Source organism: Coffea arabica, chromosome 10c, assembly GCF_036785885.1.
Source record: "Coffea arabica cultivar ET-39 chromosome 10c, Coffea Arabica ET-39 HiFi, whole genome shotgun sequence".
NCBI classification, from domain to species: Eukaryota; Viridiplantae; Streptophyta; class Magnoliopsida; order Gentianales; family Rubiaceae; genus Coffea; species Coffea arabica.
This window is the reverse complement of record NC_092329.1, coordinates 3,372,043-3,397,129: the sequence shown is the minus strand read 5'-3', so window position 1 is coordinate 3,397,129 and position 25,087 is coordinate 3,372,043. Positions and strand designations below refer to the sequence as shown.

The 25,087-nt window shown below is 36.6% G+C and overlaps 2 protein-coding genes across 3 annotated transcripts; both read right to left on the bottom strand.

The window, feature by feature from the left end:
• Positions 1-5,122: 5,122 nt before the first annotated feature.
• Positions 5,123-10,489, bottom strand: LOC113714959 (cyclin-T1-3-like). 2 transcript variants are annotated; one of them, XM_072069123.1, is made up of 7 exons: positions 10,179-10,489; positions 8,957-9,208; positions 8,164-8,245; positions 6,933-7,067; positions 6,667-6,842; positions 6,421-6,572; positions 5,123-6,068 (listed from the first exon to the last, which is right to left on the bottom strand). In XM_072069123.1, exons 2-7 carry the CDS (start codon positions 9,184-9,186, stop codon positions 5,455-5,457), a joined length of 1,389 nt encoding a protein of 462 aa, XP_071925224.1. In that variant the 5' UTR covers positions 9,187-9,208; positions 10,179-10,489; the 3' UTR covers positions 5,123-5,454. The 2 variants fall into 2 exon arrangements, with proteins under 2 accessions (XP_071925224.1, XP_071925225.1); XM_072069124.1 differs by lacking the exon at positions 10,179-10,489 and having other exon boundaries at positions 8,164-8,306; positions 8,957-9,186.
• A 6,827-nt stretch (positions 10,490-17,316) lies between these two features.
• LOC113713692 (alcohol acyltransferase 9-like) lies at positions 17,317-20,704 on the bottom strand. The gene is made up of 2 exons (XM_027237478.2): positions 20,024-20,704; positions 17,317-18,393 (listed from the first exon to the last, which is right to left on the bottom strand). Exons 1-2 carry the CDS (start codon positions 20,450-20,452, stop codon positions 17,449-17,451), a joined length of 1,374 nt encoding a protein of 457 aa, XP_027093279.1. The 5' UTR covers positions 20,453-20,704; the 3' UTR covers positions 17,317-17,448.
• Between the last annotated feature and the right edge of the window lie 4,383 nt (positions 20,705-25,087).

The following is a 25,087-nucleotide window of genomic DNA, read 5'->3' as shown; positions in this document are numbered from 1 at the left end:
CCATACATAGCCTGAGTTGTTTGGTCGCGCATGGTCCTATCTTTTCGTGCAAATATATGAACTATTTGGAAGTCAGTTCGCGCGCTAGCCCGGGGTCTGTTCGCGCAAGTGTATTTAGACAGCATGATAAGAAAGACATGAATGAAAAATTTTGCTAAGCATAGAAGAAACAAAAGTCTATTCAGTCCACAAGAGTCTCTTTACAAAGGAGGAGTTCATACAAAAGAACGAACTGGTCCTATTCAGTTCGGTCTTACAAGTTACTCGAGCAAGGGCCGCAATCGTGGAATCATAGGTCTCACACCGAACTGACTCTTCGCCAAGAAACTTGGTCTAGACTCATGCGACTTTTTTATGACTCTAGACTCAAAGGGGGGCTAGTGTAGTGGGGCAAATTTCCCAGTAGTCACGTGTCAGTTCGGACATGATGACCTGTCAGCTCAGCCAACTAATCTACGGATGCTGTGATATGGCAGCTTGGGCAGAGCAGCTCGGAGTAGAGGGAGGTCAGTTCGGCCGTAGTCGCCGCCTCTTCATGAAGTGGGCCTGATGGGCCGCCGCCTCCGGACCTTTATGGGTTGTCATACGAAACCCTAGAAGGACTCCGAACCCTAAGGGGACTCCGACTCCTATATGGAAACTACTACTCGTTAAGCCTATAAATATAGCACTACTTGACAACTCAAGGTACGCACACATAAGTATTCTCTACTATTACTCTACTCTCAAGCTCAACTGACTTGGCCGTCGGAGCTATTCCGGGGACCTCAGTCCCCTCTCCGTTTAATTCTCTCTCTGCAGGACAGGTCGTCCGTTCTCTCCCCGTCAGGTCGGCCACTCTCTGTTAGCCCCGCCGTCTGTCCATATGCAGGTCGGTTCGTTCACCTAGCCAGCTCGTCCCTGACCAGCTCGCTCAGCTCACAGCAGCTCAGCTCGGATCGCGTTCCAGGACTGAGCTCAGTTCGCTAGCTTTCCTCCCATCAGCTCGTCCCTGACCAGCTCGCTCAGCTCACAGCAGCTCAGCTCGGATCTTGTTTTTGGCAGCCGCATCAGATCTCTTGAAGAATCACTCGGGCGAAGACGTCGTTAACAAGGCTATCACTGCAGAAATTTTATTTCTTGGCTATGTTGTGCTCTTAGCTCTCATATTCTTGTTGAAAAAACTTATGCTCAAGTACCATTATCCAGTAAGTGATGACACCTCGCTCAGTGTTGAATTCTGGTATTTCTTGCTGGCTGTCATCGGACAAATTTGGGAAATTCCTTCCTGCACTTCCGCGACCATGTATTTCTGCGTTTCCTGATGGCCCTCAGCCTTTGCCTGTATAGGAGGGTCGTGAAACCGCTGGCGACTTGGGTGAGGAGACAAGCCAGCACGGCTGCACTACAGAGGTCGCTACACCACCCATATAAACGCTTATCATCCACATCCCAACAATTTCGTCAAAATCGTCATCAAAGCTGACGATGACCTTCAAGAATGTTTGGGGGAAAGTTGAAGAATTGGGAGCCTCACCCAGTTTGAAGACGTAGAAGAATCCGCAATACAACTGCTGCAAAGATGTTGATCATTTGCCTATGCGCTTCCAGACAAATTCGTTGGCCTGCCTCTTCATGATCAGACAATTGCTCTCTCTCTCTCTCTCTTTTTTTTGGTTTTGGTTCCTCGTAAGTATGTAAACTAGAATCTTGTTACTTCATAATATTCACAGTGATTAGAGAATGATTTCACATCTGAGTGTTCCTTCTTTTTTTTTTTTTTAATTATCTATGTTCTTGGAAAAGAAAATCATTATGACCAAACAAATATCATGACTAACGAGTATTAAAAAAAATTCACTGATCAATGGAGAAAGATCCACTGACACTTGGAACGTTTTCAGTTGCTTTGCTTTTTTTTTTTTTAATCCTGAATAAATTAAGGTTCAACAGGATTGTTTAATCCTAAACCAGGAATAAATTAAGGTTAAATAGAATTCTTTGATCCTTAACCCGTACTTCCGTTCTGTTCAGAAAGAAAAACATCCCACTAAGCTTTTTATTTTTTTCTCACGATGTGAATCTGCAGTAAACTTTGAATCCTAAAAGCCATTTTTATTTTTTGCATAGCCCTTAAAAGAAGGTCTAAAGTTTGCGAAGAAGAATTAAGACAAAGCACTCAAGTTGGAAAATACCAAATAATCTGATTAGGGCACTAAATCCAGCAATAGGACCCTCCAGCTCATCCTGCTTTTCACGTCCACTAAACCTTATAAATGAAACTGATCTTCATGTATAGGCCAGTCAATATTGCTTTTCAAAAAATATATATATGGCTTTACAAGGGTACCCTACACACAAGGCAATGTCGTTCAATAGCAAATTGATACATTTATTCCGTACCTTACTTAGCTAGGACACCTTCTTCACGTCATGTCCATGATCTTTATATTCCACGTTAATTTGCTAGACTAAACCAAGATCGCCAATCGACTGTTTAGGTATGATAGAAGTTGGAATCAACACTTCCAACCCTAAAGTGAGACTAAAATTGGAATTTACTTTTCGTGATTTTAACTGAGATAATCGATACTGAGAGTTACTATTTCATTAGTTCGTTGTCGATAAATTTTTTTTTTTCTTAAAAAGCATGACAGCTTAATCCAAAATACCTACGCTTGCAGAGGAAGATTGCATCTTTCATCTTGAAAGGAAATCATTAGCCAACTTTCATAGTTTTCATGAAGAACTTGCTACAAAAATTACAATTGGATAGATATTATTTATAAAAAATTATTTGGAATAACATTTCATATAGAACTTTTATGATATGATACATGTGAACTAAAAAAATTAAAAATTATATTTATGATACAAATTGAATAATATTTGAAAAAAATATTTTAATGAATCATGCTAACCAAATAGACCCCATTAATGTTAAATAGGGATGGCAGTGGGTAGAGTAAAATTTGATACCCGCAAGTACTCTATCCAATGGTTAATTTGATTGACAGTCGATGGATAACTTGTTAGGATTTGATATTAATGAGGGGTTGCCGATGGATAATCTGATAGTATTTAAAAAGAGAATCCTAAAACTCGTTATCCAATACTCGACACACACACACATGACACATGTGTGTGTGTGTCCAGGAATTGATACCTTTAGAGCACACTTATTTTCTTTAATTTGTATTCAGTTGGAGCACATGTTTATCTTGTAAACTGTTTTTTGTCACGTTTTATGTACAATTTCTTGCTGGAAAATGTAAGATAGTTATTTGAATCTTATTTTGGAAGACTATTAATTTACCCTTCATAAAATGTTGAATTTTTCTATGGCTCTCTTCAAGTTTAAACTTCAGTGTAGTGTTTTGACTTAACATGATATGTATTGATTTTAGTATGATAAAAATTAATTCCCTTTTTCGAAACTATTCAAATTAGCGGTTAGAGGATGCGGGATGGAAGTGAGAGGATTTGGTAATAAGAGTTAAAAACTCGTAAAGTTACTTGATAAATATGATAAAAGATTTAGATATGCAGATTCATATTTGATAAGAGAAATTTTTGAGGGTATGTGACCGCTGCCATCCCTAATGTTAAGTTTTGGCAGACACATCAACATGTATGTCAATCACAGACCGAGTAGATATGACAGTAAATGCATGCAATGACATTTATTTACCGGAGGAATAGAGCAAAAAAGTTGGGAGTTTGTGTTTTTAAGGAGGTTGCACAAGCTTTTCTGCTCATCCATAAATAGGTGGAGGGAAAAATAATAGGAGGGAACGAGAAAAATTAGCATTGAATTGATAAAAGTGATTCTTCCTTTTTAAGGAAAGACAAATGATGCACTCCTCCCGAAAGCCTTGATATTAACCTATTAGGCACTCTGCCCAGCTATTGCTTTGCAATTTGTTACCTTTTCAATGGATTCCTAACATTCTTTTACAGTTGCATCAGCGTGGACTCTCTCAAACGCGATTAAGCAGATATAGATTTAAGCTTAAGCTCTTCATCTGTTACACGTTTGAATTCGTTCTCAAATTATTACTTATGCTGACAAGGAATGGATGCATTCACAAATGAAGTGTAAAATGCAATTTTCTACTAAGTTTCACCCACCTAAAAACAGCAAAATTTGAGCTAAGAAGGAGAAACTGTATTATAGGCTTGCCACAATATTCTCTTAGGGTCTGTTTGGTTGGAAGTAAAATGTTTTCCTTGGGAAAATATTTTCCGTGGAAGTAATTTTCCATGAAAATCATTTCCTTTTCATCATTTTCAGGTGTTTGGTTAGCTTATTAAAAATATTTTCTTACTTCATTTTTCTGGTGTTTGTTTAACTTTTGAAATATTTTCACTTTTATCTCTATCTTTACTTTCTACACATTATAACTACATACTTCTTCCCATGCAAAATAAGAAAATTTATCTCATTGTTTAATTTTAAAAAATCTTGGAGAAATGTATATATGAATAAAAAATATCTCCTTAAGCAATGAACAAATTGCTGGCCATTTAGTGTCAAATATCAATCACATGCAATGCTTATTGTGACATATATCTTGCACTCTTACTGCTGAAAGTTTCTCTAGAAAAAAATGTTCCTATTATACATAATTAATTACTAGCATAGGATGAGCAGGATGAGGTTTTTTTTTTTTTTTTTTTTTTTGAATATACTAGGGGGAGGGTTGGGTTGGGTGGTACGGGGGAGGGAGTGTAAGGAAGAGGTCTTGGATTCGAGTCCTCCTGTTTACACTAAAAAAAAAAGAACATATTACAAGATGTTTTTAGTAAGTTTGGAACATACTACAGGCGGGATGCATGCATTTCGGAAAACAACTTCAGTAAGTTTGGAAGGGAAGTTGTTTTCCATAAGATGAGTGAAAATATTTTACATAGGAAAATGTTTTCAATAACTTTTGTGCAACCAAACACGGGAAATTAGGAAAATATTTTCCTGGAAAACATTTTCACCCGAAACAAACGGACCCTTAGTGAGCATATTTTTCCGGGAAGAGCAAGTATCAATTAACTTTCCCGCTGCATATTAACTTTCCATAACACCACCACACACACCCACCACCCCCCCCCCCCCCCCCCCCCCCCCCCCAAAAACAAAAACCAAAACTGCAAAACCCAGCTTTGATTGAGAAAAAATAATATTACATTGCACAGAAAAAACTACCTTACAGAAACCACTACAACAGCATAAAAGTTTTTTTTTTTTTTTTTGCATATATACATCAACATTTGGACTACATACATGGCTTTATATGAATAGCAAGATTATGGATAATCAGAATTAGAACCTTGGCTTGGACGTCATTATAAAGCAGAAATGCATAACTGAGTTAAAGTACTTACGAATCGAAGTAGATGAAATCAAACCTTCCAACTGAAGGTTTCTTAACACTTCAGACAGTAGAGTTCACAAATTCATTTTGAAACCTTCTATCCTGGTTATGTTTCCTGCTCAACAAGTGGAAAGCGTCTTTTGCACCAGCCCCTTTTTCGCTTCTCCGGAGAGGCAGATAACTTCTCTACTCCACTTTCAAGCTCTTTCTCTATCCAAGCCTCATTGCCTATTTCTAAATCAGTCTCTATGTCTGACTTCTTTTCTGTTCCCCTGTCCAATCTCCTCTTCTTTAATCTCTCTCTAATTCGATGTACATCCATTTTGTTGTAGCTAGCATCATACGCAGCACCCTTGGAACCCGAGTTCTGTTCAATTTGTCCCATTTTCAGCTCATCACCACCATCCTCAACAATGCTGTTTGTGCTACCACAATCACTTATCTGGCAACCTTCTGTTTCCTTGGCATTATTATGGACAGCATTGCATGGCTGTGCTTGATAGCGTGTTGAATGAGCATCTGTTGAAGCTCCATCAGTGTCCAACAACGATCGATTGTTGGGATCTTGAGCAGCAATAGAACCATTTGATATACATGATTCTGGGCTACTAAGTGTTGCCTTTCCACTTGTAGATTTGGATACGGTTTTGTTACTTACTGCTGATGGCAATACCTGTTTCTGGTTCTGATCCAGCAATCTAAGCATCTGCTGAATGACAACTGAAAATTTATGGGAACAAAGACATCAGCCCAGGGCAGTCACATTATTAAGTCCAGCTTTTTCTTTCTTTATATGATTTGGAATCTTGTTTCAAGAAACTTGATAAAAATTGGAAGCTTGAGCAAAAATTGGACCAGCAGTTCATAAAAATTCAAATGTGGACTACATCTTTAAACTCACAGCTTCTCCATAACAGACTGGAAGCTCCGTTTCTTAACAAATATATAACCAATTCTTTAAATTTGTGAATCAACAAAATACTGATGGAGTATCCATGAACACAGATGGGAAAGTCAAAAAGACAGAAAGGAAAATACACACATAGGTGTACACAACACATGCATAACATACCTTCTAATTGTTTTGGTGAAACATCAAATTGCAGCCACCACACATTTCCTTTTGTTGTGGGCAGCTTCACCTTTTGAAGTTTTGCAGCAAGAAATAAAGAACCAGCCGCAATATAGTGTGGCTTGTACTGCAAACACAATGTTGTACGAAGCCTGCAGGTCCCATAAACAACAAACAGTCAAGGTCTTATGAAAAATAGAACTAATACATTTGTGAAACACATTAGACACAATGTCTACAGCATACCAATCATTCACAAAATTCCATGCCACTTTTACCAATTCCTTATGTGGGATATCCAACTTCTTTACAGCTGCAACAAGTGGCTTGTATGGGTGTTCAACATTGAGATCAAAAGCTACTGTAGCCAGCAGAAGCCTTTCTCCAAGTACAACTGTTTCTTTCTGCTTATCATAAATATCCTACAGAAACAAAGATCAGGATAAGGACTCCCCAGAAATCAGATATGAAAGAAACACAAGCACTGAAAACGAAAGACAATGCTGCCATACCCTCTGTCTAATTCTTTGTGGAGCAAGAGGATCCCATTTATTTGCTAACTTATAAGCCACAACAACAAGATCACTCAGCCAGCGAGGCGTCTCTTCAGCTTTGCTGGCAAGGAACATGCTGGCAGTAGCAATAGTCTGCAAAAACCAAAACACAGCACTTAAAGTTGCCGCATATTACCAAAGAATGTCACCATTTAAGTACAAAAGAGGTTTGTGCCTGTGGTAGCTTTCTCCTTTTTCCATGCATGGCAGATTTGGATGTTTCAAGAAGCAATCTTCAACTCAGACAGATTGAACACTACTGACTAGCAAGATTCATTATTTTGGAGACCATTTTGCAGCAATAATATCAATTCTCTGATGATACAATATAAAATCTCTTTAGGACCCAGCAGCTTTTTCCATAAATTTTGAGTTTAAATACTTCTATGAGCTAGCTCTCTGACATAAATCATGAATATCATTTTCGAAAGACATGGCTAAAATAACTTAAGCCCCAGAACTCTCGATGGTAGTGTTAATCCTATCTCATCTACAAACATAATAGAGGATCCATGTACTAAAAATTTTGCTGCAATGAAATTAATATTCTATTTTTAGTTCAGGGAAATTCACAATGTTAATAATCAACTTTCTCATCTTGGATTCCATTTTAGTCAAAGTTATTAAGTAGCATGGTTCATTCTTTGAGAACATGTCAAACTAATACATAATCTTGCGTGCCTTTGCTTACAAAGTGCCATCCTATTCCAAATGCACAACCAAATCTCCAGAGTAGCCAGCTTCCTTTCATATCTTCTATCACCCAATCCAATTTAATTTACCTTACGGCAACCCTCAAAAAGTACTTTGGGTTTGATGTATTGCATGAGTTACTGGCATGCTATGAATATGTGTTGGAAAATTTCAACCACAAAACAAGAACCTTACATCTTACTTCTTCGCCTTTTATATGGACAAGTTTAATATTGAATCCTTGTATACCATCCCCATATATCATACAGATAGATAAGGTACTAAATGAGGACATAACTATGTACTTGTGTTCTATTTAAGTCATAAATTGTTTAATACATGCATCATTGTGCTTGCACATTTTTGTCAACCTATGAATGTTTGTACATGCTGATAGGATCCTATGGAAAGAAATATGATGATGAACATTACATAAGTCCTCTCTGCTATAAAGAACGAAGAATAATCAATGAGACCAATAAACTATAACTTTTACCTGCCAATAATTCTTTGCATGAGACTGACGCATATAAAACCGATGACAAAACAGCATTGCAGTTGCAATGGTCACCTGGGGCCTATAAAACAGAACAAGTACATCTTTAACCTGAAGCAAAAAAAGCAATAAAAAACCAAGCCCTGGACAAGCTTGTCCAATAGAGCAAGGATTGAGTTAGTTATAGATAAAATAGCAGTTGACTGTAATGGTTACAAAGAAAATGCCGGATACTACCATGGTCAAAGAATGTAGGTATGGTGGCGAAAATGGCAAAATTCTGAATTTGGTTCTAGAAAGGGTTAAGGAAAGTGTCCCATGATGGGCTAGAGCTACATTTGAGCCTCAAGAAAACTCTGAGTAACCTGCTCATAAGCAGGAGAAGCCAAAGGGGGAAAGAATCTTCCTTCACTTTAACAGAAGTAGAGTAATACAGGACTCACTATACTAAGTCGTAAACACAAGCTCTTAGTTCAATGTATGATCATTCAACTTTAGCATTTGGTTAGGCCTGGAATTCTTGGGCTGATGTCCCACATCAGTTGCGGTCGATTGAGAAAACATGAGCTCAATCTCAAAGGACCAAGAGCTAGACAATGATGTATGAGGTTACTTGCACATAAGGTTTCCAAAATGGGGGAAATTGTTGTTTTTTATTTCTCTGTGTGTGCCACTTTGTTCATGTGTGTGTGTGTGTGTGTTTTTTTGGCAAAGTAAGGCTTTCATTTACTTTCATATCAGGTACACTTCTTATTACCACGTGATACACTTCTTGACTAGATTTGGAGCTTACACTTTGAGCTCCATGCCAAGCTCTTGTAGATAGGAACAGTACAACTTCCGTGAATGCGACTCCTCTTTGTGGGAGATCCCATCCCTCCTCGATGGAGAATTGTCTTCTATTTCTTCTCTAGTGAAGTACCATTTGCCGGTGAAACACAGAGGCTCCTCTTGCACGGGATTTATAGCTGAATTTCTTGCCCTTTCATGATAAGAAGGATCCCCTGGCAGTTTCCCTGCCATGGTCTCCCTCCCTTCTCAGTAGCTGATAAAGAAAAAAGATAATATCTTTTCAATAATGCGCCAATGACAGAAGCATTAGAATGGCAAGACAAAGACTTTATTCTATGCTACTAACACACTGGCAGACTCATAAATACACGTTGCTAAGGGACATTAATTACTTATGAAAATAAAAGGAAAAACGAAACAGAATAGTGACTAAAATTAGTGGCTTACAGATATTCAACAATAACCTAATATATAGTCAATTTACATAGCATTAACCATAACCAAGGAAATATTTCCAAGCAAACACAAAATTCTCACAGAACTTGCAATCATTCTCGAAGAGTTAGCAGCATGCAAACTCATTAATGAAGCAGATGGTGATTCTTTTTGGTAATTCAACAGAAGTGTCCTTCTAAAGTCATGTGTTCTGACAAGGTTCCAACAATGTCCAAAAAAGATGATATCTTGAAGTGTCATCCGAATTAACATCCCATATTTGAATGCATTTTGCAATAAAAGAAAAGATGATGCAGTCTATTTGATGACTCTCCGGCAGGTTAATCCACCATCTATCTTCCTAACCAAGACCCCCCCCCCCCCCAAAAAAAAAAATCCAAAAGAAACACGGACAAATAAACCAATTTCCAAGAATTATCCAATGAAGAATGAACAAGAGCTGAAAATAAGAGGCTTAAACCAGACAGTAAAACTTAAGCTCCGTTTGGCTTTTTTTTATCAGAATCCAAATCGGAAGTGTAGCCTATCCGAATTAAGTTTAAACAGAGCTTCTCAGCAAGTCATATGATGAATCTACCAAGAATATGCTAAACTGCATCAAGTTCTTGTTCGGAAAAAATAAATAAAGAAGCAAAAAACATATCTAATATCCAAGCCCCAATACAACAGAGATAAGAATTAATTAGTTGATAACATATTTCAAAAGAACTAACGTAGTATAACAAAAAAGAGCAAATCATGATGCGACAGTACGGTAAAGAAGGAACCTGAAAGTGAACGGAGAACCGATGGTTGGAGGAATATTGGCGAGATAAAAATAAAAATAAAAATAAAAAACGAAGAAGCGGCCGGCAACAAGGCAGTAAATGGGGAGAATTGAAGTCTGAAGCGGTGGAAGCCCTAGAAGAAAAGCCAGTAGTAGTAGTTGAGGTTACTTCAATTTTTTCTTACCGTTGGATGCGAATTTTATGGGAAGTTTCTTAAAATTCAGTTGGAATTTTCTGCCTTAAAATAGTACTCATATTAATATGGGCTGTTTGAGTCGTTGACTCAACGCCTATTGTCTGCTACTCGGCTTAGGTTTGGTATTTATTTGGTCTTTAACTGAAGCTTCTCAGCAAGGCGGCGGCAATTGCTACTTCTAATGTATGTAATCAATCCAATCTAATCTGGGATTTTTTATTTTTTTTTTTTTTTTTTGCGGGGGGAGGGTTGTGGTTTTGCTTCTGTCACATCTAATTTATACACAGCTGACTCTTTGTCAGCGTGAGCATACGATTAAGGCATTTGCTTATTTATGGCAAATATTCATTGGCAATTGTCAATTCTTTTTTTTTTTTTTTTTTTTTTTTGGACTAAAGCGAAGTAAATGCTATTTTTGTTTTTTGCTGAAAAAAAATGAGAAATATTGGTCTGAACTTAAAAAAATCTTGGTCACACTTTTGGATCCTGGGGATGCGTACATTCCGAAAATTGAATTAGGAAGTGACTTGCGGACGTCCCATTATTACAGGCCGCAGAGTTGGATGGGTTGGCCCCCACTGCTCTGGTCAGTCGCTATCAATCATACTTTGGGCTATTGTCGAGTTTCCACGCAAGATTCCTTCGCCTGCCACTTTACGCCCTCCACCGTGCCCTGGCTGAATGCTTGCTCAAAGACTTGGGCCGTTGTCTCCCCCACCGTCCCATTATAGATTGAAGTCTCCTAAATTCAGCACATCTAGTGGGACGCTATCTGGATGCACCTGGTTCAATTTTCAAGTCATCCTCCATGCACTTTCCTCTTATAAGTTTTTTTTTTTTGGTTTAAACCTCCCACCCCCTTTCAGCTTTCTAGACCCTTCCTACCCCCAACTATAAGGTCTTGTTTGGATTGCATTTTCTAGGATTTTTTTGTAGAAAAATTACTGTAGCGATTTGATGTATGTAAGGAAAAAAGGTAATAGGAAAATGTGATCACGAAAAACGACGTAATTTTCCAGTGAAAATAACTGTCCAAACAGGGCCTTAGGCTTATGATTCAAATCTTGAACCTGGAAGTGAGAAGAACTCTTAAGGATTCTTCTTTGGCCCCTTCTTATAAGAGTTTCAAATATTCCTTAAATCTAGGAATAAACTTCAAGAGAAAATTAATCAATATCCCACTAAGTTGCGATGTGCCTTCAATCTCAATCTGATTGAAGAAATGAAAGAGAAATTTTGTAGTTCCATGCAAAATTGAAATAATGAAGGCTTCAATGGAACCCTCTCTTTAGTTGCTTTAGTAATATCCGGTTTTAAATTTCTTTTAGACTGCATTTGGATTGAGGGATTTGATGAAAGATTTGAAATACTCACAAGTGTGAGTAGTTGTTACAATTATTTAGTAGGTATTTGAATTATAAATCACCTATTATTCCAGTATTTAAAATGTATTTTGATAATTGGTGAATTATAAATTCAAACATTTCTTAAATAATCCAAATAATCAGAGTGATTTGTGCGAATATCAAATTCTTCGTCCAATTCCCCAATCCAAATGAGATAGTCCCCGCGGCCTTACAGGCATAGCGCCACAACTAAATTCGCACTGTTAAATGTTGACATAAACCTTCAAAGCTACACTTTATTTGGGCTTTATATCACCAAATCCATAATAGACCTAACGAGACCGAGCATCCTTTGTCGGTCCGACAGACGGCAAAATGAAGATCATAATGCTCACTACAGCATAGAGAGAGAGAGACCGTTCCTTGAAAGCAATGTTTTTAAACTCAAACCGGAGAGTAAACTGAAAAATCTTTCAGTTCACGGTTCAATCGGTTCAAATCGATTCAAATATTTAATAATTTTTTTATTCATTTTAGTATTAAGAATTTTGAATAAAACTAAAACATTTATTTTAGAAAATAAATACTTAATAAAAATCTGTCAGATTTTTATCGATTTTTACCGGTTCAACCGGTTTTTGATCGGTTGTGACAAGTTCAATTAATCCTTTAATTTTTGTAATTGAATCGCACCGGAAGCATGATCGATTTGTGATTCAACCGGTTGAACCAATCGATTTGGTCCGATTTTCAAAACATTGCTTGAAAGTAACAACTTTTATTCATTTTATTTTCGAGTAAACCGAAATGCGTTTAGATCCACTGGTCAAATAAGTGAAGACGCCATTAGTGTCTCATGGAGTAATGAGTATCCTACTGAATATTCGAGTAAAACTTTTAATTCAAATCTTTGCTGCAAATGACTTCATGATGGTCGTAATTATGTGATCTCTTAGTTGGAAAGGCGAAAGTAAATTGGTTGGTTTGAATACCGCGTGACAGTCCTCACCAAATAAATAAATAACTAATTGACTTTTGGTCGATGAAGGTGCGGTTTGTCTTTTATTACTTTTCCGAGAGTGTAAAATCTTTTTTATTTTTTGAGTTTAATCATCATTAGTGTTAAGGGCATATCCAGTTAATGTGCAATTAAAAAAATAATTTTATATAAGTTTAATTGTTTACATGAATTCATCGTAAAAATCTTTGGTTTAATACAATTTGTTATAATTAATTTTATATAAACTAACAGTGTATATACTATTAGGCTTAGATGCATGACAAATAATGTTAATTTGAATTTGAAATCTAAGTGTTATGTATGTAATATGCATTTAGGTTGAACAGTGCATACATTTTCAATATATAATATATAAAAGATTACTCTTATTTTTAATAAGGTTATCATTAATTTGGTAGCTAGGCATGATGTTTAGGAAAAATTATATGCTGACAAAACGTGATTATGTAGTTAGAGTAAAAATTTCTAAGGGTATATTCAAAATTCAAAAAATGGCAAAATATATTTACACCCTATTCGAGGTTCTTTTTTATACATAGTATAGATATTCTCTTGTGCTAAAAAAAAAAAGATATTCTCTCTTAAAATATGAGAATGAACAGAATATTGATTTTATTTATCCCAATGCTCTCTAATGCACAGCGCATCACCAAACGTGGCAAGACGCATTCTAGACGTTTGTTCGGCCATAATTTCGTCAAGTCGATCTTATGTTTTAGGTATACAGACAAACAAGCAACAATATATTCCAATCTGACTTAAATTGATTCTCCACCTTCACGAGTCAACGACAAAATCCCAACCAAAAGTGGGGCATCATTCCTGAGGATGATTAGCGACTGGTTATACAGTAGTAAACATGCTCGAAGGCCAGATAATCAAAGCCTGTAGATGCTACATATAGATAGGCTACAACTGTTATCTTTGAAGCTCTGAAGTAAATATCTTACTGAGTGTCCACAAAGATACTACTGAGTGTGTTTGGATAATAAATCACTTTTTTTTTTTATATAATGCATGTGAGATAAAAAAATGTTTGAAAATATATTGATGATATAAGTAAATAAAAATTTACAAATAAACTACAATTCAGAACTATTAAAATTGTATGAAAAAATCTAAGAAAATATACTGCTAACTTGACTAAAGTAATATTGAATAAAAAATATGCCCCTGAATGCAGAGGTTTCAGGTTCTAATTTACTGTTTCTTTCCTATTTCTTAAATTTCACTCCTTTCATGTTAGAAATTTTTTTTTAAAAAAGTAATAATGAACACAAGAGTGAGCTACTTAGTTGTATTTTTTTTTTCGATAAGAAGCATTTTACAAGGTAGTTTTACATCTAAACTATTCAATAAGGTAGTTTTAAACTTGGGGGTATCTTTCATGCCATGCCTTAGTTGACAAATACAGAAGCTTATAACTCGCATGGCATGTTGGAACATGGTCACTAAAACAATAAAGATTGTGTAGATATGTAAAACAATTTTTTTTTTTGTGGCAAAGAATATATTACCTTAAACAACACATTTCTCATTCTCATTCTAAAACAATCCCATGGTTTTTTGAAATGCTACTTGTAGAAGTTTAGAAGATCCTTGGAAGAAATTCGACATTTTTAATACTCTTTGTATTGCTTCACAATCATGTACTTTAATTTGTTTAACCATTGAATTAATTGGCTTTGGTGTACATGCATAGATTTTTTTTCTTAATTTGGGGGTTGAATGAATAGTCAAAAAAAAGAAAGCTTTAGGGCAAGCTTCAACCAATTATTAGAATAGACTCGGAAGCCAGAAGCTTTTAACTTTGAAACCCACGGGTGCATTATTTTATTTTCTTTTACATGTTCTGGATGTGTGATCCTTATTAATCAAGCTATACTGCGGGGAAGAATGAGCCATCGTTTCTTCTTTGTTCGACCATTAAACGAAGATAACAAAATTCTGTAGTGGCGTTAATTATTGGCCCCCGTGATGGCGTTAATTTTTTCGTCGGCCTCCATTTTTATGTGCCAGAGAATTATGCGAGTTCATTGCATCTATCGTAATTTATCCTAGCGTGATCGCTTTCTGGCATAAAGCAGTTTGATTGACTCCTATAAAAAGATGCATGAATTTCTTTTTTCAAGAATCAGGTTTCCTCTTTTTGATATTCTGTGATCTAATGGCAGTAGTACTGTTTCTTGCAAATGAATTTAAATCGTACGTACTGTAGTTCTTTTTGAGTAACTTGAAAATGTTTTGATGACATCCATCGATCATATCAACTTAACAAACCATCCTAATCTTATGCTGTTTTAATTGCGACCCTGCTGAGGAAAACAATAGATATCTGTAGAATTCTGCTGTATTGTATCCCACCTTTGAAACCACAATTGCCTTGAACCTGTAGGATGCGAAAGTTGGCAAGGAACGAAAAAGTGAGAGAATATTGAACTCCAACTTGCATTGTTGATAATTTTTTAGTTAGTTTATGTAAGCCACATCGGCTAAAATGATAACACGGGAGATAAGGAGCATGATGTGCTTTTGAAGATGAAGCAGCACTAAGTTCAATAACAATAATATCATCATGCATCAACGATAATGATGGGTCATAATTCAGCTCAAAAGTGATATTCTACTGATAGCATTTAATATTCTTTATTAGCACATTATAATACACACATTGAATTTTGATGATGAGTAATCACTTTCCCTGTCATTGGTAATACTAACTACTCAATATCGCGATAGTCCATTTCTTGCAATTAACGATCCTTGAACTTCAAGCAGGTCACAAGGAGAAAAGATATTGATGAACGTGCTGGATGGTTGGTTTATAACTGAAAGACGAACCAAATTATTCGATACTCGAACTGAGTTCGGCTTGTTAAGAGGTCGTTCAAGTTTTGGTTTTTCAACTAATCAACTCAAACTTGAATAATATTTCGTGTTCGGTAACTTTCATATTCAGTTTGAACTTGGCTCAATTAGCATAAAATTAGAAGATTTTTTATCTGTAAAAAAATTCAAACTACTCGAAGCAAACTCGATTGAACTTATCTAATTAATAATCAAACCAGGCAAAGCTTGAACAGAATTAATAAAAAAAGTTTGAACATTGCAGTGTTCGGTTTGATTAGACTTATTTATACTTTTAGATTGGCAAACCAGAAAAAGAAAGCCAAACATTAGTCCATGCTTAATTAACTGCCTCCATAGGCCGGCTATAACCGCCGAAAGAAAAAGCCAAGTCTGAAATGCCATTCCATATTCGCAATGCACTTATCTTGATAGCATGCTGTCAGCCTATCATAAGCATTAAGCACAAACCTAATCCTGTGCCTGTTTAGATTAAGGACAAATGTTGACTGCTGATGTAAAAAGGGACTTGCAAGTAGCTTAGCTAGAGCTTAGAAAGCACACCAGGACACAGAAACAGAGGATCGAGAGTGATGCTTCACTTTGCGTATGGGCCAAAGATGGACAGACAAAGATGTTAGAAGAGGTGGAACTGGAGGTTACCAATGCTCTTAGCAACGATTTTTTCAAGGAGAGTGGGAGGACAGGTTAATGAAAATTACATGTGGCCTCATGTTCTTGAGACCACTATCCTTTTATATTCTCGATAGTTTGGGGAAAAGTAAGTTGATTTCGTACAAGACATATTGTTAGAAGACAATGACATGAATTTGGTCTCAAGAAACAGAGAAAACCACATGGAGGAGATTGCAAGGCAAGTGGGAAAAATCTTTTAGATATTATTCCTGGAAAACATTCTGGTAAAATAGTAAACGTTTTCTTCAATTGGTCGAAAATGGATTATTTACTCTAGATATGAACACTTACGGCGTAGGCCTAAGATCCACTTCAATTGGCAATTAGTGATTAAAAAAAAAAAAAAACTGTTGACAAAGTGAGGTAAAACATGGTGAAGAGGAGGGTATACCTAAATCTGTTGAGCCAGTCAACTTCACTTAAATTATTAAATAAACTTCCGCCTGTTTGGCAAATAAGTTTTTGATCAAATTTGTCTGCTATAAATTTTTTATTTACAGTAATATCAAAAAATTTCTCAAAGTTATTAAACTATATACTTCAAAATATCCAAAAATTTACACACTTCAAAAATTTTTCCTACGACTTTTACAGTAAACTACAATAAAGTTTTAAACAAACACAAAAAAAAACTCATTTGGCAACGGGACATATAGTATGTTTTGTCACCTAGAAAATTGGACTAAGAAAACAATTTTGCATTTTGAGGCTTTTCCAAGATATGTGCGACAATATTAAGGTATGCCCTTCTTTCAAAAAAAATTAAGGAATGCCCCAAATGTATAAATCCCATTGAGATGCATAGCATCTTTTGCCCCCCATGAATTTATTTATTTATTTCACTGGGACAAGTTCTTTGTCCCTATATATTTGTGCAAAACTATTTTCAAAATTCGACACCTTCGCCCCTTAAATGCTAATTAGAGCTCGCTTGAGAGGTGAGATCCCATTTGGAGGAGAAAATGAAGGGCTACGATCTACAAAGTCACGGAAAAAGCACAAAATAAAAGAGACATGATAATCGGACAGAGATTTTAATTTAACCAGTTAGCTTATTGATTCCTCAATACCATACACAAAAATGCAAGCAACATTTACTAGTCACTCTCCAATCTCCAAGTACAAAGTTTTAAAAACAAAAAAGAATTAAAATTTTCAATTAGCTCAGAATCCATTCGTCTCAACATTGTCGAGACCATTTGCATCTGGTCCATTTCGTTCACTATCATGTGAAGAAAACTTGGTCATGTAATGCTCAAACTTATCCACCACGCTTTCCGGCATCGACACAAGAACTCTAATAGCATCACAATCTCCGATAACCGGTAAAAACAAGCAGTAAATATCACTAGTTAGAGGGCCCATTTGCAAAGCCTTTCCTTCCCCAAAATCCAAGTCCTCTAATCCTAATTTTGACCACTGGGAAATTACCAAGCTGCAAGAAAGGTCCGTCTTCAACGTTTTGTCCTCCAAATGATCGATCATAGACTTCACATATTCCCCGGTTAAAATCGATTTTGCATGTTGCACCAATTTCACCCCACCATGCAGGTTGTCCTCCACCAATTCTTGGGCCGTGGCCTCGGCGCATCCTAGCACGAATGCATTCCCATAAAAGCCCTGCGGGATTTCGTAGTTTAATGTTTTTCTGATATTCACCGAAAACAGAAGCTTCACTTTATTTGAGGATGGCAAGCCGAGCGCTTTAACCCAACATCGCCACGTGTGAGATGCTAAGACCTCAAAGGCGGTGCATTTTAGCGAGGGCATGCATTGCCTCCTGAGGTTAAGAATTTCGGAGGGGTTAAAAGTTATGGATGCGGGAACAAGGGGTTGAGATTGTAAATATTGGTAAATGTTGGGGTCCAATCGAGAAATGGGGTTGTCGGGTTTTGATTCGGTGAATGTGGGGTGAGGGAAAGTAACTTGTGCAGGATTTCGGGGTTTCAGCACGTGACGGAAGTGGGAGGGGGTGATTGGTAGATCACTGTTAGGTCTCGTGACCAGGTGGGCCCAAGCATGCAGGAACTGGGACGTGCCAACGCCATCACAGAGACCGTGATTGATCGCGGTGCAGAGAACCATTCCTCCGCGACGGAGGTTGGTGACCTGGCATCAGTGAAAAAGTAAAAAAGAAAATTAGGCAAAAGTGAGGGTATATTATATTGAAATTATGACGAGGGTACTCCTGTCATTTGATAAATTCTGAGAAAAAAAGAAAAGATTGAGGGTCACCGCACCAGCCGAGCTAATGAAAGGAACAGAAGAAAGAAAGCCAATATCGATTGCTGCAGAGTTCGTGGGGGGACACCCACATGCTGGAGCCAGGACTTATCTCAGACTCAGAGCAGTTATGCATCAATTAATATTTTCCTTATCCAACAGGGTAGCCTGGATTTGTTTTTTCTTTTATTCTACATATTTTTATGTTGTTGATTAAGTTATACTGTGCTAAGTTGTAGCTAGAGGTGGGTAGGAATTTTATTGCTTTTCTTTTCTTTGATTTTGATAGAAAACAGATAAGGCTATCACTAATCAATAGCTGAGCCAGCCATTACGGATGGCACTAGAAAAGCTTGGACGAAAAATCAACCAGTATGTCTGAGTGTAACACGATTTTACGTTTTGGGTAAGCGCACAAACAACACCATTAGAGCCCGTTTCGATTGTTATTTTTTAAAGTTTTGTGAAAAAAATGTATTATATCGATTTGACACATGTGAAGTAGAAAAACTGATTAAAAAAACGTGTTCCCGCGGAATTATAAATTACATTTGTCCTTTCTTACAGATTTATGAATTACATTTACATGCCAGATTTTATAGTACGGTACTTGGTACAAGGAGAGCTCAGAAACCAAAAAATGAACCATGATGAAGCCAAATTAGTCCTCCAAAAGGAGGAGGAGGCCAAAGAGTAAAATGTAAAGATGATACAAATAGAAAAGAGAATTGATGGTGTATGAAGAACTTGGGATTGCATACAGCAAAAAAGACAACAGGGGTACCCTACATGCAGTGGAGATCATATGAAGGTTTTTGTTAAAACAAAAGACTGGGAAACTTTCTTTAAGCTGCTTCAGTTTGGGAGTGTTGGCCGAGGCAAAGTTCCACATGTTTGTCTTGGAACCATCTCCACCCGGGATGTTTGATTGAAAATGAAATTTGAGTTATCTTAGGACCTTAAAAAAAAAAAAAAAAATTTTCTTCTTGAGGTATACAAATCCTTTCCCAAATTTATTCTATAATTGGTAAATCCTATTTTGCATATTTGAACCAGCTTCAATTCCTAAGCAGTGAATGGTGATCATCTCCGAACAAAACATGGAATATACAATACTAGTACCTTTTTACCTTGCTATCCGTTAGCATCATCCGATGTTGAAATCATACAAGAATAAATGGTGAGAAGATAATCAAGAGGCAAAACTATTTTGGAAGCCAACAAAATAGTTTAATTAATATATGGGTTGACTCCTTACTTCCTTAGCGTTCTAATACTAGTGAACTTCTAACATTGGACACACTAGTTGTCCTGCAGATACCATCAAATCAAAAACTAAAATAAAATCAAAAGGAGTATTAATTCGAGAGCCAAAAGCCATATTAGGAAACAAAAAAAATGAAGAATTAGCAAGTAGTATTCCGGATTAATTATCAATTATCTGATAGGTACGATGACTATATTATGTTCACTATGAAAAACAGAAAATCTGAAAGGATCATTTTGAGAAGCTGACCTGAACTACTAGAGGAGGTATATCCAAGAAACTTGGAGCTTCGACCTTGTACAAGAGTTTCCTAAAAGTCCTGTTTGGCTTTTGGAAAATTTCAGCAAACTCATCAGCAGTTAAATCCATAAAACCTTCAGCAAACACTGCACCTTCTCCATTGCACTCAACTTCAAGTTTATGATCATTCTCCGGGCTTTTCTTTAACCTCCCAGCTAATGGATAGTAATATACAAGAAGTCTGGAGAGAGCAACTTTAAGGCAATCAATGTTTACAGACTTCCTGAATAGATAGAGATACTTGATCGAAAATCTGAGGAAATTTTGATCATCAAGATTTGAAAGATATAGCGAGTGCTGAGGTGTTCGGCTAGAGGGGGTGATTAACACAGGATTGCATGAATAAAAACAATCTGGAAGTTCTGGAGATCTTAGCATATTGTGTTGTCTGCCTCTGCTCGTGATGAAGCAGAAAGAGGAAAAGGGGTGGAATGGATGAGTTGATTGAAAGAGAAGGGCAGCAGAGCAGAGAGATTTGAAGGGAAGGGAAGGGAAAATGGGACGATTGAAATCTACTGCTGGATATGGAGATGTACTACTAGATTCCTCCCTAGTGTAGGATATAGAGAATCACGGCCTTGTAGCGACTAGCAAGTGGAAATTGAAATGGTTTAGCATTCTTTGTGTCTCCAGACTTTATGTTTAGTAATCTCTTCAGTGACCCAAAAAAAAAAAAAAAAAAAAGACTTTATAGTACTACAGGTTAATCTTTTTAGTGGATCAAAAGATTTGACATGTATTAAAGGGCAATTTCCCCCAAGCCATTTCTTTGGTTTTTTTTTTTTTTTTTCCTTATTCGCCCTAAAACAAAATTAAAGGGACACATTCCAATCACTTTGATTGAGATATGCATTGGCAGTTTTAAAACGAAAGAGAAAAGAGCTTTTAGTGCATGCTATGGATTAAAAAAAACTTAAAGACTTGTGGATGCCTCGATGACAATCATTCCTGTTGGTACAATGCTGCTTGATTTGTTAAACTAACCAAATCAAATTGTTCAAACTTGGACAGAAAACGAGTCGATCATAACTCCCAGCCAATTCAAAGTCGACAGTGACGACGTATAAAGTTGATATCGGTAGTGGCAAACTGATGGAATGCAAGTCCATCGTGAAAACCACAAACTTGTGCTGCACAAAAACCACAGTATTAATTCAAAAACACTAGTACCATGTATCACTTGCAGGTGGACCAAGAGAGAGCTTTGTTAAAGTGTAAGAATGGCACCATGAATATTTTGCTTCAGTCTTCGGTCGATATCCTTCTAGGAGATGCTACTATCGAGTAAGGTTTGTGGTTCATGCATAATAAAAGTAGTGTAATTGAAGAACCCCGTTTTTATTTGTGTACTAGAAAAAAAAAAACTTGAAAGGGTGTACTCGAGCAAAATGTCGAAGTATAATTTAAGAATTTCTTTTTTCTCAAGGAAGTATAATTTAACCTACCCTTGATTTTAATTGCCAGTTTTATTTTGTCCTGGTTTCCAGAGGAGGGAGCTTGGCGTACGAAGGTAAACCACATCCTCAAATTGCTTTGTGGATAAAATCTTGTATGGATGGAACGCAAAACTCTAACTTTATTATTAATTTTGACTAATCAATCATTGTAATCCCAAAACTTCCAAGACCTTGTTGTCAAAGTATGGGAACTTTTACCCTCAAATGTGCCGACGGACTCGTTGAGTTGTCCTCAGCCTCCAACTTCTTTGTACATTTCCGGAAAACAAATACCTACAAGAAGAGGAGAGATGATGGATTATCTTAATCCCATGCCTTAATGAACTAATCATATGCTCGGGGCAAAACAATTCTAATTTTGAAATATTTTACAAACATAGTGAAAACTAATTCGATCGTATTGGCTAGACTGTCAAATTCGGAGAAGTTTCAATATCGTCACCAATGGCAACCTACTAGAAACCATATAAACAAGCAAAATTGACTGCTACCTCACAAGATTAATACAAGTAAAACCTTCCCTTTTCTCCACCTGGCCGTTTATAGCTTTAATCTGTGTTCATGAAAGAATACCCCACTAGAATGAGTTGATAGGCATTTCACGAGATACTAGAAAAAGGCCAGCCACAGCCAAACCCAAATGGGCTAGAAATAACTCTAACCAACTGATCAAACGCTGTAAAATTAGTAAAGACCATTCATTCATTCTTAAAACCACACGCCAAATTCATTATTGTCGCCGAAAGGAAAGATATGTGCATGGACTACTTTATATCATGGTCTGACAGGGAATTCAGGACTTGCTGTCTGTTGTCTGGTGTTCTTTTGCTTGGAAGTTGGGAGACTCCATCATACGTTGCCAGTGTGGCACCACATATGATGAATGCTACACTCTTTTATCCCCTTTTTTTTTTTTGGCTTTTTATTATTAGAAACATATCATGCGTGAAACGCTAGTGACTTTGGAAAATGCAATTTGATTATTCAATTCCAAATTTCTTCCAAGAGAGTCCACAGTTGGCAGAAACCTAATCGCTTTGTTGGTCTTTGAAAGAGTAGTCGTCTGCCTTTTGCCTGCCCAGCGCTCAAAAGAGGTGCAGCGGAATTGCCACTTTGCAAGTGAGAAGTTAGGGGTTGGAGTTCTATAGCATGTCTTATTAGCATTGTTTTAGTGGCCCTAATGTCAAAAATAGGTAAACATCTTTTCTTCCTTCTCAGGAAAAATGGTTAAACACCTCTCGTGCCTGCCTGCCTTGGATCATATTAGAGAATAATTAAGGGTAAAGTGCAGATAAACCCCTGCCGTTTTTCATATTATCACATAATTCCTTTGTAGTTTTAAATATACATATAACTCACTGTTGTTCTATGTAGTGAAAAATTGATTAAAAAAAACCAATAATTGTGGCAACTGAACTAGACTTGCTCCAAAAATGAGCTTGAAAATCCATAATATCAACTTATCCCCTGATGATGTACATCACTATCCACTTTAGTTAAATAGTTTTTGCATTCATCAACATAATTCTCTTATAATTTCGTGCAAGGTGGTTAGACGGCCGTTCAATTTAGTTCTTAAATAAGAGTAATATTGATATTTCAACAAACGGCCTTATTGAAGCTACTTTCCGTCAAGTTTTCACATTACATAAAATCACACGGAGAATATGTGGATATTTTGAAACGTTAAGAAGGTCATGTGAGATAATTTGTGAATCCACAAGGGGGTTATGTGTAATTTGCCCAATAATTAAGGAGACTGATCGGTTTTGGTAGTGACAATAATGGAGGCTTGTGAACTCAAGAATTAACACTCTCAGAATTTGGATATCTAAAACATCAAAGAAAACTTGGTGAAGTAATGATCAATGCATGCAACACAAAAAAAAAAGAACGCATTGTCCTATGTGCACATTAATTAACATCAATTGTATGTACTACTAATTCAGTAATGAACGCTTGATTAGACCTACTATTTTAAGTGAAGCAGAAGCGTATTCTTCAAAAATTTGAGATTCTTAAAGTAGGTTCAGCCCATCTATTCGTTTACTTTCCGTTCATCCATAGGCTTTTTGAATTGAAATCTGCAGAATCAAGTTCCTGTCATCTTGATGACATGGTGTTGCCACACATTTGATACCATATACAATTACACTTTAATGTGCCCTCTTTCTTGATGCCTGTCCAGCCCATCGGCATGATTGACGATTTTGATACTCCTGGAACTCTCATTTCGGCCTCTAATAAGAAGTGCTCAGTTTCAAATGTGTAAAAGAAAGCCCCAGTTGCATCAGAGACGGCCCTACGACGCTGTCATGTTCATGGATGGCAAACGGAAATGTTGTGCTTTGCGTGTAAAACAATCACAACAGTAAAAAAAAAAAAAAAAAAAGCTTGTAGAATCAAAAGCCCAAATTACGTACAAGAAAAAGAAAACAGAGCCCAATCAGACTGAAAGATGGAACGCTGCACCTTGAAAACTCGATCCAACACTCAAAAGAACTCGTGACGGGCTATAAGATTCAAAAATGTTACTACAACAACTATTATCAGGTCTCAGAAACTTTTTCAATGTTCACGGGACAAAGAATATAAACTTCGCACTTTTACATCGATTATTAGAAGGTTCCATCCCTTTGATGAGATGAGAATTATACTAACTTTTTTTTTTTCCTCCAGTTTAAATCATTAGCCCACCGGCAGGAGAGTGGAAAATTAAATGAAGCACCTCAGAAATGTGACAGTGTGATACGAACTCGACTCTCCAAGCACCACTCGAGAAGAAATCGAATCGATCAGGCAGCGGAAGGATCTATCTTGACCAGGTTATGAAACAATAACTACCTTGTTAGACCTAAAGAGAACCCGTCTCTCAAAACCTAGTGAATTGATTATTGGTTATGGAACAATAACTATCTTACTAGACCTAAAGAGAACCCGTCTCTAAAAACCTAGTGGATTGGTTATTGGCTTGAAAGAACAAGATGATGTGATCATCTTACCTTGAACACCACAAGTATCCAAGCTAAATACTTGATACTGCTCAAGAAGAAACTCAAGTTCCATCAAGGAACTCCATAAAAGGAGACAACTCTCTTTTTATTAATTCATCTTCAATCTCATCTACCTGAATAGTTAAATAAAGTTGGCTATTTATAACCTTACAAGACTCAAAACCCTAATCTAAATTGGAAACAATACAAGCTTCCTTATTTGACTTGACACAACTTCCTAAATAAATTTGGAAGCAATTAACTACTTTCCTAAAACTCTAATTCAATTAGAATAGGAAACTAACTGACTCAATTGGCTTAACTATGGTCAACATGACCTTAGCCTTTATTTCCCTTAATAACTCAAGACTAACTAACAAGTATTGCTGGAAACTTACTTAAATAAATAACAAGAAATAAGCATGACAAATCTTCAAGGATTCTTGAACCCGATTGTACCATTAACCATCAATTGAATTTCCTTGAATTTGAAGGGAATCCAAATCTTCATGTTCTCATCACAGTGACTTCACTAATCACTGGTATCAAGCCATGTTCGAAAT